The sequence below is a fragment of the Macrobrachium rosenbergii genome, chromosome 42, assembly GCF_040412425.1.
Source record: "Macrobrachium rosenbergii isolate ZJJX-2024 chromosome 42, ASM4041242v1, whole genome shotgun sequence".
NCBI lineage: Eukaryota > Metazoa > Arthropoda > Malacostraca > Decapoda > Palaemonidae > Macrobrachium > Macrobrachium rosenbergii.
The window spans coordinates 2,254,598-2,268,665 of NC_089782.1; the positions used below are offsets into that span (position 1 = coordinate 2,254,598).

The window sequence follows — 14,068 nt, forward strand, 5'->3', positions numbered from 1 at the left end:
CGATTAGATAATCTGGGCTCCAACAGTACAGGAGTGCCGGAAGGCTACAGCCATAGTGATCAAGTTCCTGGAGTCGTTAGGTTTTTTGGTTGAACAGGAGAAGTCCCGCCTGACTCCGAGTCCCGGTTTCAGTGGCTGGGTCTCCAGTGGGACCTGTCCTTGTACAGGCTATCCCCCTCCCGCCGTCAAGTGGAAGGAGATAGCCGCCGCTACCAGGAAATTTCTGAAGGACAAAGCAGCATCCCACCGGTCTCAAGAGAGAATTCTCGGCCCCCTTCAGTTCGCCTCAGTGACGTAGGACCCTCTTAAAAGCGAAGCTAAAGATATAAACAGAGTGTGGCGGAGACGAGGCCAATGTCAGGCTCAGAGACAGAGTCTCTTCAATCCCGCGAATCTTGAAGACAAGGCTTCGACCATGGTCCACAGCCAGTGGCCTGTCGAAGTCGGTCCCACTCCAATATCCCCCTCTGGCTTTGGTAATCCACACAGACGCTTCATTAAGCGGCTGGGGAGGGTACTCACCAAACCAAAAAGTTCAAAGGATATGGTCTACAATGTTCCAACAGTTTCATATAAACACCTTGGAAGCTATGGCAGTGTTTCTAACTCTCAAGAAACTCTGCCCCGCCGGCCAGATTCACATCAGGCTGGTGTTGGACAGCGCCGTGGTGGTTCATTGCATCAACAGGGGCGGCTCCAAATCAGGTCGTGTAAACCAGGTGATGGTAGCTATCTTCTCCCTGGCGAACAAGCACGGCTGGCATCTGTCAGCCACCCACCTAGCGGGGGTGCGGAATGTGGTGGCGGACTCCCTGTCCAGGACTACTCCGTTGGAGACGGAGTGGTCTCTGGACGGGAATCGTTCAATTGGATTTGCCGCGGGTTCCGGGACTCCAAGTGGATCTGTTAGCCACGGAGAGCAATCACAAGCTTCCCTGTTATGTGGTTCCCAACCTGGACCCCAGGCCTTTGCCACGGATGCGATGACCATAGACTGGAACAATTGGGAGAGGATCTACTTGTTTCCCCAATAAACATGTTGTTGAAAGTACTGCACAAACTCAGGTCATTCAAGGGCCAACTAGCTCTGGTAGCTCCCTATTGGCGAAGAGCAACTGGTTCTCTCTGCTCCAGGAGCTCAAGTTGCGGTGTCATCAGATACCCAAACCCAGACTGACCCAAGTAGTACAAACCAAGACTGTGTCAGCTTCCTTAAGAATTCAGAATGCCCTGGTTTTATGGACTTTATAAAGTTTGCTGCAAAAAGGGAGCAAACATTGACCCGTCAACACTCTGTTTCTAGAATCTGATAAGAGGATTCTACTCTCAGACATTATGATTCAGCAGTCAAAAAATTAGCATCCTTTTGAAGGCATCTGAAGCTCAAACTATGACTACTAACCTAGCGGTTACTTTCTTTAGATCATTGTTTGAAAAAGGCCTTGCCCCGGCCACTATTACTACAACTAAATCAGCCTTAAAGAAGGTATTTTTGTATGGTTTTAAAATCGACCTTACAGATTCATACTTCTCCTCCATCCCTAGAGCATGCACCGTTTGAGGCCTTGTAACACGCCCACATTCTGTTACCTGGTTCCTCAACGATGTTCTGAAATTAGCATCTGATACTGATAACTCACAATGCTCTTATCTGGATCTGTTAAGGAAAACCTTGTTTCTGATTAGCTTGGCTTCAGGTGCCAGAATTTCAGAGCTATCGGCTTAGAGGTGATGATCATGTTGATTTCCTCCCGTCCGGAGAAGTCCTCCTTTCCCCTGATCATAGGTTCCTAGCTAAAAATGAAGACCCTCAGGACAGGTGGTCCCCCTGGAAGGTGGTGCCTCTTCCTCAGGACCAGTCCTTATGTCCAGTATATACCTTAAAGTCTTATCTACAAAGAACTCCACAGTGTAAGTCGGGTCCTCTTTTTATAAGGGAAAAGGTGGAACTCTTTTGTTGAAGCATGCTATAAGACAGCAAATTCTGTATTTTATTAAACAAGCCAACCCGGATTCAGTCCCTAAGGTTCATGATATCCCATTTCAGTAGCTACCTCTACTAATTATTTTCATAATATGGATTTTTGCTGAACTTACCAAGTATACGGGATGGAAATCACCTCTAGTGTTTAAACGCCACTATTTAAAATCACTCGAAGCCCTGAAATTTTCTACAGTGGCTGTGGGGAGTGTCATTCCCCACCTTAATTATCCTTAATCCTTTTCCTTCCCCCCTCCCCCGCCTGCCTCATTTATTTCTCTGCCTGCCTTTCTGGATCAATCATGCCTCACTGCCTTGCTCCTCATAATTGATGCTAGTATTACCCTGGTTATTGTTTGTCTTGATGATTGGATTTTGATATGCTGTGAATTTAGATTAACATAGAAGTACTGGAGCAGTTTTTATTTTGCTTCATGTACCTCAATTCCTGATTTTGTATATATCTCATTGTTCTTAGATTTAAGTTTGTATTTACCTGTTTATACCATTATATTGTGGGTGTCTTTTATTCCACCCCTAATTATATTGTATATTTGTCATTGTGCATTACTCTTAGACTTAAGTTTACATATTCTTCATTGTGTCTTTATATTGTTGGGTGTGTGTTGTTCCACCTGTACTTACCTGTTATTAAATCTATTTTTCCTTGATGAGATATAATAATTAAATCTATTTTTTCATAGCGTGTGTTTTTGTTCTAATCACCTTTTGTGTTCTTTTGTAGCTTTGCAGTCTTGGCATGATTCTCTGTCACTATTTCACCGGGTGACACGGGGCCGAGCTCAGAAAAGGGATTTTGACAAAGGAAAAATCTATTTCTGAGGGAGGCCCCGTGTCACCCGGTGACCCTCCCAGGAGCTGGTTTACCCCCCCTACTTGCACATGCCAAGCTTGGGGGTGGTGCTAGTCTGGAATGAGTTCAGATGGCGCTGGAGTCGCCGCTTGGCGGCGGGTGAGTGTGGGGCTCAAAACGGCTCCCCGCTCTTCCCCGGGGGTTTTGACATGGGGATGTCTATCGAGTGTGGCTCTGTGGTTGTGATTCTTTCACTCACCCTTGGTTATACCGACGTCTTCAATATAGAAGACGCTCGATCTGGGGGTAGTAACTCCAGCATTCCTGAAAGCTTTTATCTCTGGTATATTTAGCAATATTTATACCTAGAAATTCGTGTTAGTATGGAATTTCACCGGGTGACATGGGGCCTCCCTCAGAAATAGATTTTTCTTTGTCAAAATCCCTTTTTTAACTGCTGAATCGTACTGCCTGAGAGTAGATTCTCTTTTATCTGATTCCAAGAACAGAGTGTTAACTGGGTCTATATCTGCCCTTCTCTGAGCGGCGAATTTCATAAAGTCCACAAAGCCAGGGCATTCAGAATTCTTGAGGAAGCTGACACAGTCCGCGTTTGTACTACTTGTGTCAGTTTGGGTCTGGGTAACAGATGACACTTGAATTTCAGCTCCAGCAGAAGAGGGTACCAGTCGCTCTTCGGCCAATTGGGAGCTACCAGAGCCACCTGCCCCTTGAAAGACCTGAGTTTGTGCAGCACTTTCAGCAGCAGGTTTACCGGAGGGAACAGGTAAATCCTCTGCCACTTGTTCCAGTCTAATGTCATTGCATCTGTGGCATGAGCTTGAGGGTCCAGGTTGGGGGCCACATAACAAGGGAGTTTGTGGTTGCTCTCCGTGGCAAACAAGTCTACCTGGAGACCTGGAACCTAAAGGCAAATCCAATCGAACGAGGCCCTGTCCAGAGACCACTCCGACTCCAGCAGAGTTGACCTGGACAGAGAGTCCGCAATGACATTGCGGACCCCTGCAAGATGAGTGGCTGATAGGTGCCATTTGTGCTTTTCCGCCAGAGAGAAGATGGCTATCAACACTTGATTGATATGACTCGACTTGGAGCCTCCCCTGTTTATACAGTGTACCACCACTGCACTGTCCAAAACCAGTCTGATATGGATCTGTTTGGGAAACTAAGCCTTCTCAGAGTCAGAAACACTGCCATTGCTTCCAGGACGTTGATATGGAACTGGCGGAACATTGTGGACCATGTTCCTTGTACTTTTTCGTATTGAGAATATCCTCCCCAGCCGCTTAATGAAGCATCTGTGTGGATTACTAGTGATGGAGGAGGAAATTGAAGGGTCACCGATCTTGACAGACCCTTGACTGTTGACCACGGCCGGAGTCTTTTTCTCAAAACTGGAGGGACTAGAGACACCTTGTCCCTGAGTTTGATATTGGCTCGTCTCCGCCACACTCTGTTTATGTCTTTCAGTTTTGCCTTCAGCAGCAGATCTGTGACAGATGCGAACTGAAGAGAACCCAGGATCCTCTCCTGAGTCCTGCAACAAGCTTTCCTGCACTTGAGGAACTGCCTGGTTGCCTTGGCTATCTCTCTCCTTTTGGCTGGCGGAAGAGACAGTCTGTGTGAGTCTAGGTCCCACTGGATACCTAGCCACTGAAACCGAGCCTCCCGGAGTTAGGCGGGATTTCTCCTGTTTATCTGAAAGCCTAGGGACTCCAGAAACTCGATCACTATGGCTGTAGCTCTCCGGCATTCCCCGACGGTGGATGCCCAGATTATCCAGTCGTCTAGGTATGCGGCTAGCATGATCCCCCGGGACTGTAACTGCTGTACTACTGTCTTTGCCAGCTTGGTGAATATTCGGGGTGCTATGTTGAGCCCGAATGGCATGACTCTGAATGCATAAGCTTGCCTTCCCAGTCTGAATCCTAGGTAAGGAGAGAAGTTTCTCGCAATCGGGACTTGATAGTATGCGTCTGAAAGATCTATAGATGTGGTGACGGCTCCACGAGGAAGTAGAGTCCGTGCCTGAGAGATTGTAAGCATGCGAAATTTGTTGCATTGTATGTAAAGGTTGAGACAGAGACAGATCCAAGATTACTCTTTGTTGAGCGGAGCCTTTTTGGGACGCTGAACAGTCTGCCTTGGAATTTCAGGTGCCTCACTTTCTTTATGGCCCGTTTTGGAGTAGTTCCTTATACCGGAAGTCCTGCAGGGCTTGTGAAGGGGTTGATGGAACCTGACCCGAGCTGGTGGGTCCTTGACCCAACTCCATCCCAGTCCCTTGGAGACTATACTGTGGGCCCACGGGCTGAAGGTCCACTGATTTCGAAACAGGTAAAGCCTCCCGCCTACCTGAATCTTCTCATTGGGAAGGGGAAGGTTTACTTCCTCTGCCCGGCCGCCTCTTCCCGGGAGAGGGACATAATGCAGCCTTGCCTCTGAAGGCAGCTCTTGCTCTGCTTCCCCTTGCGTTTTTATTGAAGCCACGAAAGGAACCATGGCTTTCATAGGCTGAGTTGTACACGGAGACGTCACAAAGGTGGGGAGGCAAGGGAATGCTCTGCCCGGCTGCACCAGCACAAACTGTTGGGGTTGGGCCTTTGAGGTGGAAGGCTGACCGACCGGAGAAACTGGTACAGCCTGAACTACAGTTGGGGTTTGTGGCCTCCTAAACTTCTTATATCTTTTCCCCGACCTGCTATGGGAACTGGAGGACTCGGAGATTTTGCGTTTGGCGGGAATACCCCACCGGGAGCGGAGGCTCTGGTTAGTCCTGGTTGCCTCCGCCAGGACATTATTCACCTCGTCCTCGGGGAATAAATTAGCCCCCCAAATCGAGCTTTTCATCAGTTTATTAGGCTCGTGCCTAATAGTGGCGTCCGCAAAAATATGTTTGCGACAGTTCATCCTTGCCACTGTAAAATCAAACAGGTCTGCGTGGAATCCCACCAGCAGAGAATTTAGTCAAGACCTGGAAAAAGGGTTCATCCGAATACAACACGGCTGTCGCCTCTGCCATGCACAAGGAGTTCATTTATGCGGCTCAGCCGACACCTAACGTCGAACTCCGGTTTCAGGAGAGCCTCCGGAATTTTGGGAAGCTGCTCACTGAAGAGAATGGATGCACAGTCTGGGTCCAGCTTGCCCGCCCGTAAAAGGTGGACGGGACATCGTTCAGAATTCGGAGTCACCGGGGAGGACCAAAGAGGTGGGATCGGTCTCCCGGAGCTGCAGCATCGACTTACCCTCCATGCATGCCTGAACAGTTGCCTGAGCCACTTTCGACATGCAAGGAGTTGCAATCCTATCCCCCAAAGAAAACATGGTAAAATTTCCTTTGAAGGGGGTCAACTTTGTGTTCTCTGCTTCCCACTCTGCAAGGGTGCGAAGCAGAACCGATTGAGCCTGATCCCTAGGAAAGATGACTGTATCCTTAGGGACCTTATCTGTTCTCACCCACGCTCCCTCTGTCAATCTAGCGAAGCCTGGGTAGGGAGGAAGCAGACCTGGAGGAAAGAACTCCAACTCCTGAAGTCTGCGCGTCCCTAGGCCTTCAATGGTTAAGGTATCCTCATGCTGGGGAGCATGAAGAGCCAAGTGCCAAGGGTTCCCCTTATCGAAAGGAGGAAGGGCGGAGGCATCTGGAATGGTGTAGGATGGAGCTGACCTACCGGAGCGCATGAGCCCGGAGATCCTGGTCTCCTGGCTCTGCAGCTTTTCCAATACTGTCTTCCACCTCTCGTCCATCTGCTTATTGATTGTATCAAGCAGCATGCTTGCCAATTCTTGGAAATTGGAAGCAGGTTGGCGAGGGGGCTGGCTTTGGCTGCCTTTGATCTCGACCCCTTTACAGAGGGAGTGTCACTAGCTACGGAAGCTGCCGGGCTAGAAGCCCGTGACTTCCCCGGGGGAAAGGGAGTTGCCTTGCGGGAGGAAGAGGACTTATATCCCTTACCTTTTAGTGACTTTTTACCTTAGGGATGGTCGATGTTGACCTATCCCCAAGGTAGGAGGACTTCTGGAAACCCTGGAAAAAAGATACAGAGGATGAAGGGGAATTAAAAGGAGTCCGCTCCCCTGCCTCACTTACCTCCCTACCTACCGCCTGGTCCGGTTCCACATTCATGGGCTCCAGGTCCAAGTTAATGGCCGCCACTTCTTCTGACACTTCTGCTGCTATGTTGACATCCTGGGAGGGCTGCGTCGCTTCCCGGATATGCTCGATCAAAGGGGCTGCCACTTCTGCTGGGACAGCCGCAGCAAACCGGGCGCCGGGGAAGAGGAGGTTACAAGTGGCCTCCCCGACGGGACGTTCCCCCCAAAGCCAGCCACCCAACCCCTAAGGGTGGCCAAGGAAGCGTTGCGAGAAGCTTGTTTGGCCTGAAAATAATAAGGACTAACTAATTGCACATCAAGGACTTAAAATATATATAAGGGATATAACAAGAACCTTATAAACTATCAAATAAGTCAAGGAACCAGGTAAACTAAAGGCGTAACTGTAGGCTTACCGACTCGTCCTGGAACTGTTCAAACAAAGCGTAGCACACTTCACATCCATCCGGTGCCAAACGATCAAGTCTCCCACCCTGACTGCGCAGCCGGAGTGGGAGCGGCAGACAACATGGCCGCAGGGCTGGTGCAGCACTGTGGTGCACCCAGACTCCTGGCAGCGTACCATCTGTATGGATAAACTGTATATGAGTATGCTTATCTGAAGGCACGCCGGAGTAAATCCGTCGGAGATAGGGGCCTTATGCTAGAGCCAGACAACAGGACATGCAATTAGCAGATTATTAGTCCTACCAGAGTAGTCCGGTGAAGCAAAACAAATATATTATACATGGCAAATAAGTTAAGGAACGCTGGAGTTAAACCGACGGGAATGATATATACCTTAACCTAAAATCATGCAACATGACAGAGTAAGTTAAGTGACACCGGATATGATCCAGCGTGAATGATATATACCTTAACCTAAGGTCATGCACACTTAGAATTAAATATAAATTGCCGTGAGTGCCGGAGACCGGCAGAAAAATCGCTGGTTAAATACATGGAATAGCAGTTTTTTAATGCTGGACATGTCATTCCAGTACTGAGACCCCGGAAACCCCGCTACCCCCGCCATTGGTTACGATGTAGGGGCGGAGTGGTTCACTATTAGAGCAGTTCTCGTACTTCCATAGGAGAACAAAAGTGAGTAAAGCCAACCTACTAAAACCAAAGACCACCGGAGTGGAAAAGGCTAGCGGCAACGGGGGGACCGAAGATCAGAGGAACGGAGTCAGCTAGGGAATTGTGTAGTCCCTGAAAGTGTCCGGGGTTCCGCGAACCAATGAGGAAGCGGACAAACGAAACACTAGCGAGGTGTGTGACGTTAAAACGGATACCAGGAGGGTGGGTAACCTCCGATTGGAGACCCGTCTTGGTCCCCCCCCCCCCAGAGAGTGACGGCCCCGAGAGGACGACGCTCCATACACGGCGAGGGATAACACAACACCTGCTATACAGGGGAAAGGTGGGGGAGTAACGACATGGCTGTGTTACGATACCAAGGTCGACTGAGTGGGGAAACCCCCAGACACTGACTGCAACCCCCTTACTGGGTGTTGAAATGTAAACCCGAGCCTCCCCCCAAGGGGGAAGAAGACACTAGCCAGAAGTTACTTAAAAGAGGTTAGGCTAAGCACATTGGATCACTGCAACCCAACTCACATCTTTTCCCTGAAGACGAAGCCTATAAAGGAAAAAAGGGAGAGAGTGGAGGAAGGGGGAGGTAGGGGAACTGTGAAGGGGAGAAAATTTCCGTTCAGAAGGCCAACCGAAGACCGACATGTAGGGCATAGTGCTATGCATTGTGAATCACTTTTCTCCCTTCATTAGAAGGGGAGGAGGATTAATAGAGAACCCAAGCATACCCAAAACATACGGAACAGCTGATGGAACAACGAACGTGGCGCTCCCTTCACCGGCCCACACCTCCCTCCACAACTCAAGCGACACAGTCAGGAGAGAAGGAGCAGAGTCAATGAGCAAAAGTTAACCTCGTTAGCCTAACCCACCGATCAAGACGAGAGGGTTAGGCTAGTACCACAAAACACAAATACATACTGCTAAAATTTAACCAACAACAGTACACCAATACATAAACAACTCAAAAATATAAATAATAAACGCTTGTGCTAGGGGTATGTTCTACCCGAGCGAAGCGAACAGGAAGTGGGCAACCAAAATGGCCGCTCCTGACGCCAAGCTAAGGTAAAATTAATCCTTAAACATCCATGTCATCCATTGTACTACAATTCAGAAAAACCGACTGTAAGCACCAGCTTGGGGAACAAAATCTACTTGAGCGAGAGCCAAAAAATTCTTTATGAAGGGGTTAAAAGCATAAAACCGTGGGAGGACGCTCCCTAAAGAATTGATACTAACACCAGTATTAATACCAGCACATGGGCCCGCTCAATGTAGATAAAATTCCCCAAAATGAACTTCCTGAAGGGGTAACGTCAATTGTAAGACAAAACATTAACGTAAATGACCCATGAAACCTCTACTGAACTGGTCTATAGAGGCGTGCCGCTAGGTCATCATGGCGGGCCGGGCTTGAATGAGAGGAATGCCCGATATTTGACCCAATAATTATTAAATTACGGGCCAAATACAGCCTCGATACCCATAAAACCCTGTAAGAAGATGGTATTTAACTTAGTGGCGGTGATATCAGCGGTTGAAGCCATGGTATTCCGATTATAGGCAAAAATTGTGGAGCACAAGCAAAAGCAAGACGTAACAGAAACGCATGCTAAAATGGAATGAGGGTAGATGGCGCTCAGGTCGTCAGGTACAGATCCGGGTGAGTTGCCGCTGGAACGGCTCTTCTCATACCGGGGGTTATGACATCGGGACATTCTACAGAGTTAGGTCCTGTGGTAGTGGACAAATTCACTCGCCCTACGCTATACCGACACCTGTTACATAATAGGTGATCGCTCTGAGGGTAGTAACCTCAGCATTCCTGTTGGCTTTTTTCTCTGGTATATTTAGCAATATTTATGCCTAGAAATGTGTGCTCTAAGGGACATTTCACCGGCTGACACAGTTTCGGAGCTCAGAAATAGGCTTTTCCAACGTCAAAACCTGTTTTAGTAATCTTGTGAATTGCAGTTTCGTGTGTTATTTGTTAATCCAATTGTTCTTTTTGGTCTCAATCTAAATTTCCAATTTCACCTCAGCTATGAACAAATAATTTGGGTCAGCTCCATGAGCATCCAGAAATGTGATTGAATGGTTTGTTAACTACCGTGTAATGCTAATGAAGTTAATTCAGCTTCTTTATTCTTTCATTCTTCCCAGCAACAGATTGAGATTTACTGGAATAAAGGAAAACTTGTATTATAAATGTATTTGTTGGATGTGTATTTAATAGAAAATAACATATGTAAAAGGTACATTACTACCTGTACCTAGGGCACATCTTTATACATTTTTATTTCCATTATATCACTAATGTTTTTGGGGTGTGTCAGTGTTTATTCTGTTTTTGTTTTTATCTATACCTTATTTTGAATGCTCTCTAACAGGTACAAAATTATCATGGAAAATATAAATGCAACTGGTCGAAGGAATAGGAAATGGGAATACTTTGACCTTATGGGAAGCTACTAGAGGATGATCCGCAGTTTAAAGTGAACAGCTCATCTGGTAAGATAGACCCAACAAGTGTTTTGGATCTTGTTTCTTTTGATATCAGAGCAGAAGTTAGATAGCTTGCAATTGGTGGGAACAGTAGGTGAGCAACTGTCATGTGGCCTTTAAGAGAGATACATTACAAATGGAAAACCCAAATTATTTAAGACTGAACTTAGCACAATGATCTTTAGCTTACATAGTGTGCATTAGATTGTGGTAATATCAGAATAATGTTTAAATACTGTATGCATAATATGATATACTGTATAAATGCCTTTTAAGTATTTACTGAAAAAATTACATTGTAGAATTTTTTACCTACTTAAGCAATTTACTGTCCACAATGTCATTTTCAGATAACCAATCTTATTTTTTCTTTATTCATTCTACTACAGTACTGTACTACAAATTTCTATAACAATCTGTAGATATGATGTTATATCCTAGTAATTCATTAGTTAAATATAGGCCCCCTCTATGTGGGACCCCCTTGACATGGCGAGGGGGCCCTTGAACCCCAGGAATTTTTTCCTGGGTTTGAGTCCAAGAGTCCCATATATCAGTATATAATTCTTTGGATTAATTTTTGTGGAATTTTCCAATTTTGCTCAAATTTATTAGACCTTATATATAGGAAAAGATATCATAGCTCGGAATGAGTTTATATCCAAAGCTAAATAGTGGGAACTGTGGTAGGACCATCAACTGCCCAATAATGTTTGGACCCGAGAGCTGTCAGATTCATAGCTCAAAGGCAGAACTTTTCTGCAGGGTTGGACCACAAATTCCAGGGGGGTCTGGTTGTGGGGATAGGACTCTCAGTCATTCTGGCTGGTTTGCCCATACACTAATATGATTAGGGTGGGGATATTTGTATTCTTGTAATACTCTCAGTCCTAGCAAATGGGTTTGGCCTCAACTTGGGCCACTCTAATCATGTTGTGCCATCCCCTGTGGGGTAGGGTAGGGATGCGGACATTTGGGAGTTGGCTCTCACTTGTGACATTGGTGGAAGAATAAACCTCATGAAAGACTAATGATATCTTTTTAAAGTTTTCAGGTTTAATTTTTATTTTTTTTCCTCAAATCTTTATGATAAGTAGAAATAAAGATTCTAGTACCCCTGGGTCCTTTAATGGTAATTTCTCGGCACAGTTGATGACTGCTGGAACCTCCTCCTCTGAAAACCTCTACTTGGAAAAATCCAAGAAATATTCTAGTGTAATTACACTGGAACCCTATGTTCCAGTACAGAGCAAACCTAAAAAAAAAATGAAATATCGTCTTGACCCAACCTTGGCTCACTTTGACTCCCTCTTTGGGAGTGGAAGTTAGTCAAGGTTTCTAACCCTAGAAACAGAATGTAAAATTTCAGCCCTAAAGTTGGAAAACTACCTATTAAACAGACATTCATGGGCAGAGATGTTGTTTAGACAGATAAGAGAAAATATATGTCTTATAGAAGCCACAACAGAGTCAGTCTGAGGACTATATGCCTATAACAACAATAGATAATATAAATAAATGTAAAAATAAAAAAAACATGACACTATGAATAGCATTCAGGGTACCATTATGCTGCCTGAGAACAGTGAAGAACCAATTGGAAAGAGTATTCTCTTGGACTCTCTTAGAAAAAGGTATCCCAGAGTCCAAGATTGTGAGGTATGTAATATACCAAGCAAGCAAAGGAATAGGCAAATTTTAAAAATCGCCAAAATAAAATTCATTCAAGATCTACCTCAAAAAGTAAAAATATTGGGCCAAAACAGAGAAATAAGGTCATATGTCCCAAAGCCACTACAGTGTTAAAATTGTAGTAAACATGGACACAAAGAAATAATGTAGAAATGAACCTGTGTGCGCGTATTGTGGATCTGAAGAACATGCCACACAGTGGAAGTGCAGTGAGCCAAAGTGTATAAACTGTGGGCAAGACCATCATGCAAGGTCCAGAGAATGTATGTGCTATATATATACAATACAGAGTTAAAATACAGAGTTAAAAATATTACAACAAAGAACTGGTACTGTATGTCTATAAAAGAAGATAAATTAGAATTAAAAGTGAAGGAATTCAAGATCTGTCTAAGAAACATTCATATTCTTTAATAACAAGAACCAAAATTGAAAGAAAAATGCATACAGATAGTAGTAATGGAGCACAGAAAAATTAATCTCAAGAAGAAATTAATACTTTATAGAAAAAACTAAAATTGTAAAGAATCAAGAAACAGGTGTAAATGAAATGAATAATGTTTTATCAAATTCATTTGAAATATTAATGCCAATAGCTCAAGAAGATACTACCACAGAAGTAGTAGAGGAAAGATGTGATGGACTAGAAATTAAAGATAAAAAGAGACCTTTGGAAAGAACTCCACCCAAAATGAAGAAACAACTATTATTAGAGAAACATCTGTTAAACCAAAGACAAAGGATATGAAGAAAGAACAAAAACAGAAAGAAGCTAAGAATATACCTCCATCTCCTAAAATAATAGTAAAACCTATGGATGCAGATATCCAAAACACTGAAGAAATGGAAGAGAACCATACCATAGATAAGAATGATTGTGTGAAGGGAGAAGAGATTAATTACTCCATCACCAATAATTGTACAAGAAGAGCAAATGAAACAAGAAATGTACATGAAAACACACGTGGATGTAATGATTGTTTTGCTGAAATATGTAATAATAAAAACATAACAAACAATGGTTTAACAGACATTATAAAAATTTTATAAAATATAGAAAAAAAGAAACTACTGATTTGAGCACCCATGAAAAATGTTGCATGTGCAATGAGCACTTACTATATTATAAAGAAAAACAAATGAATGTCATGAGTAGATTATTAGAAAAAATCCAAGTTGATAATACTAAAAAAGAAAGCAAAACTCGACCGATATAACAAAATATTTTCAAAAACTGTATTTTACAATGGAACATAAATGGTCTACAGACCAGATTGCACCTAGGAGAAATACAATGATTAATGAAAAGAATATGATCCCATGATATTATGTTTACAACATGTCAACAAAACTGTGTCAACAATAGGTAAATACTACTTAGCATCTACATCACTAGTGAAAGAAGGAAATTTAGGTACAGCCATATATGTACACTCGGCAAGAAAAGTGAGGATACAGTTTTCATTAGATTTCGTTTATCGAATTTTAATTTTTTTCTTACAGAAAACACATAATCTCGGTAAATTTACTCTAGAGTATGAAAATACAATGCAAATTATGTCATATATGTTAAATCTGCAAAACAAAAACGTTCAGATACTATAAAACACCATGCATGTCCGAAGTAATCAGAATTTCTCAGATGACTTCGTTCAAAGAGATCTAAAAGATAGTGTGTGGATATCTCGGTGTAGTATTGTTTATCAGAACGGCAATATTTACTGGTTTTCCGTTATGAACAGGCTTATTATTGCATCATCATACGAGGTAATGATAATTTCTTTAATTTTTACAGATTCATATTTGTATTTCACAGTGTTGAAGGTCAGCTGGAATTAATAGCAGTAAATGTTGTG

At 44.1% G+C, this 14,068-nt stretch overlaps 1 protein-coding gene across 3 annotated transcripts in view; it reads left to right on the forward strand.

The window, feature by feature from the left end:
• The window catches only part of LOC136827877 (uncharacterized), an 870,075-nt gene that overhangs the window by 464,643 nt on the left and 391,364 nt on the right, over positions 1 to 14,068 (forward strand). For all 3 annotated transcript variants that reach the window (XM_067085339.1, XM_067085340.1, XM_067085341.1), the window contains exon 5: positions 10,406 to 10,526. In XM_067085339.1, coding sequence (XP_066941440.1) covers positions 10,406 to 10,490 — 85 coding nt within the window. In that variant the 3' untranslated portion in view covers positions 10,491 to 10,526. The remainder of the gene's footprint in view (positions 1 to 10,405; positions 10,527 to 14,068) is intronic.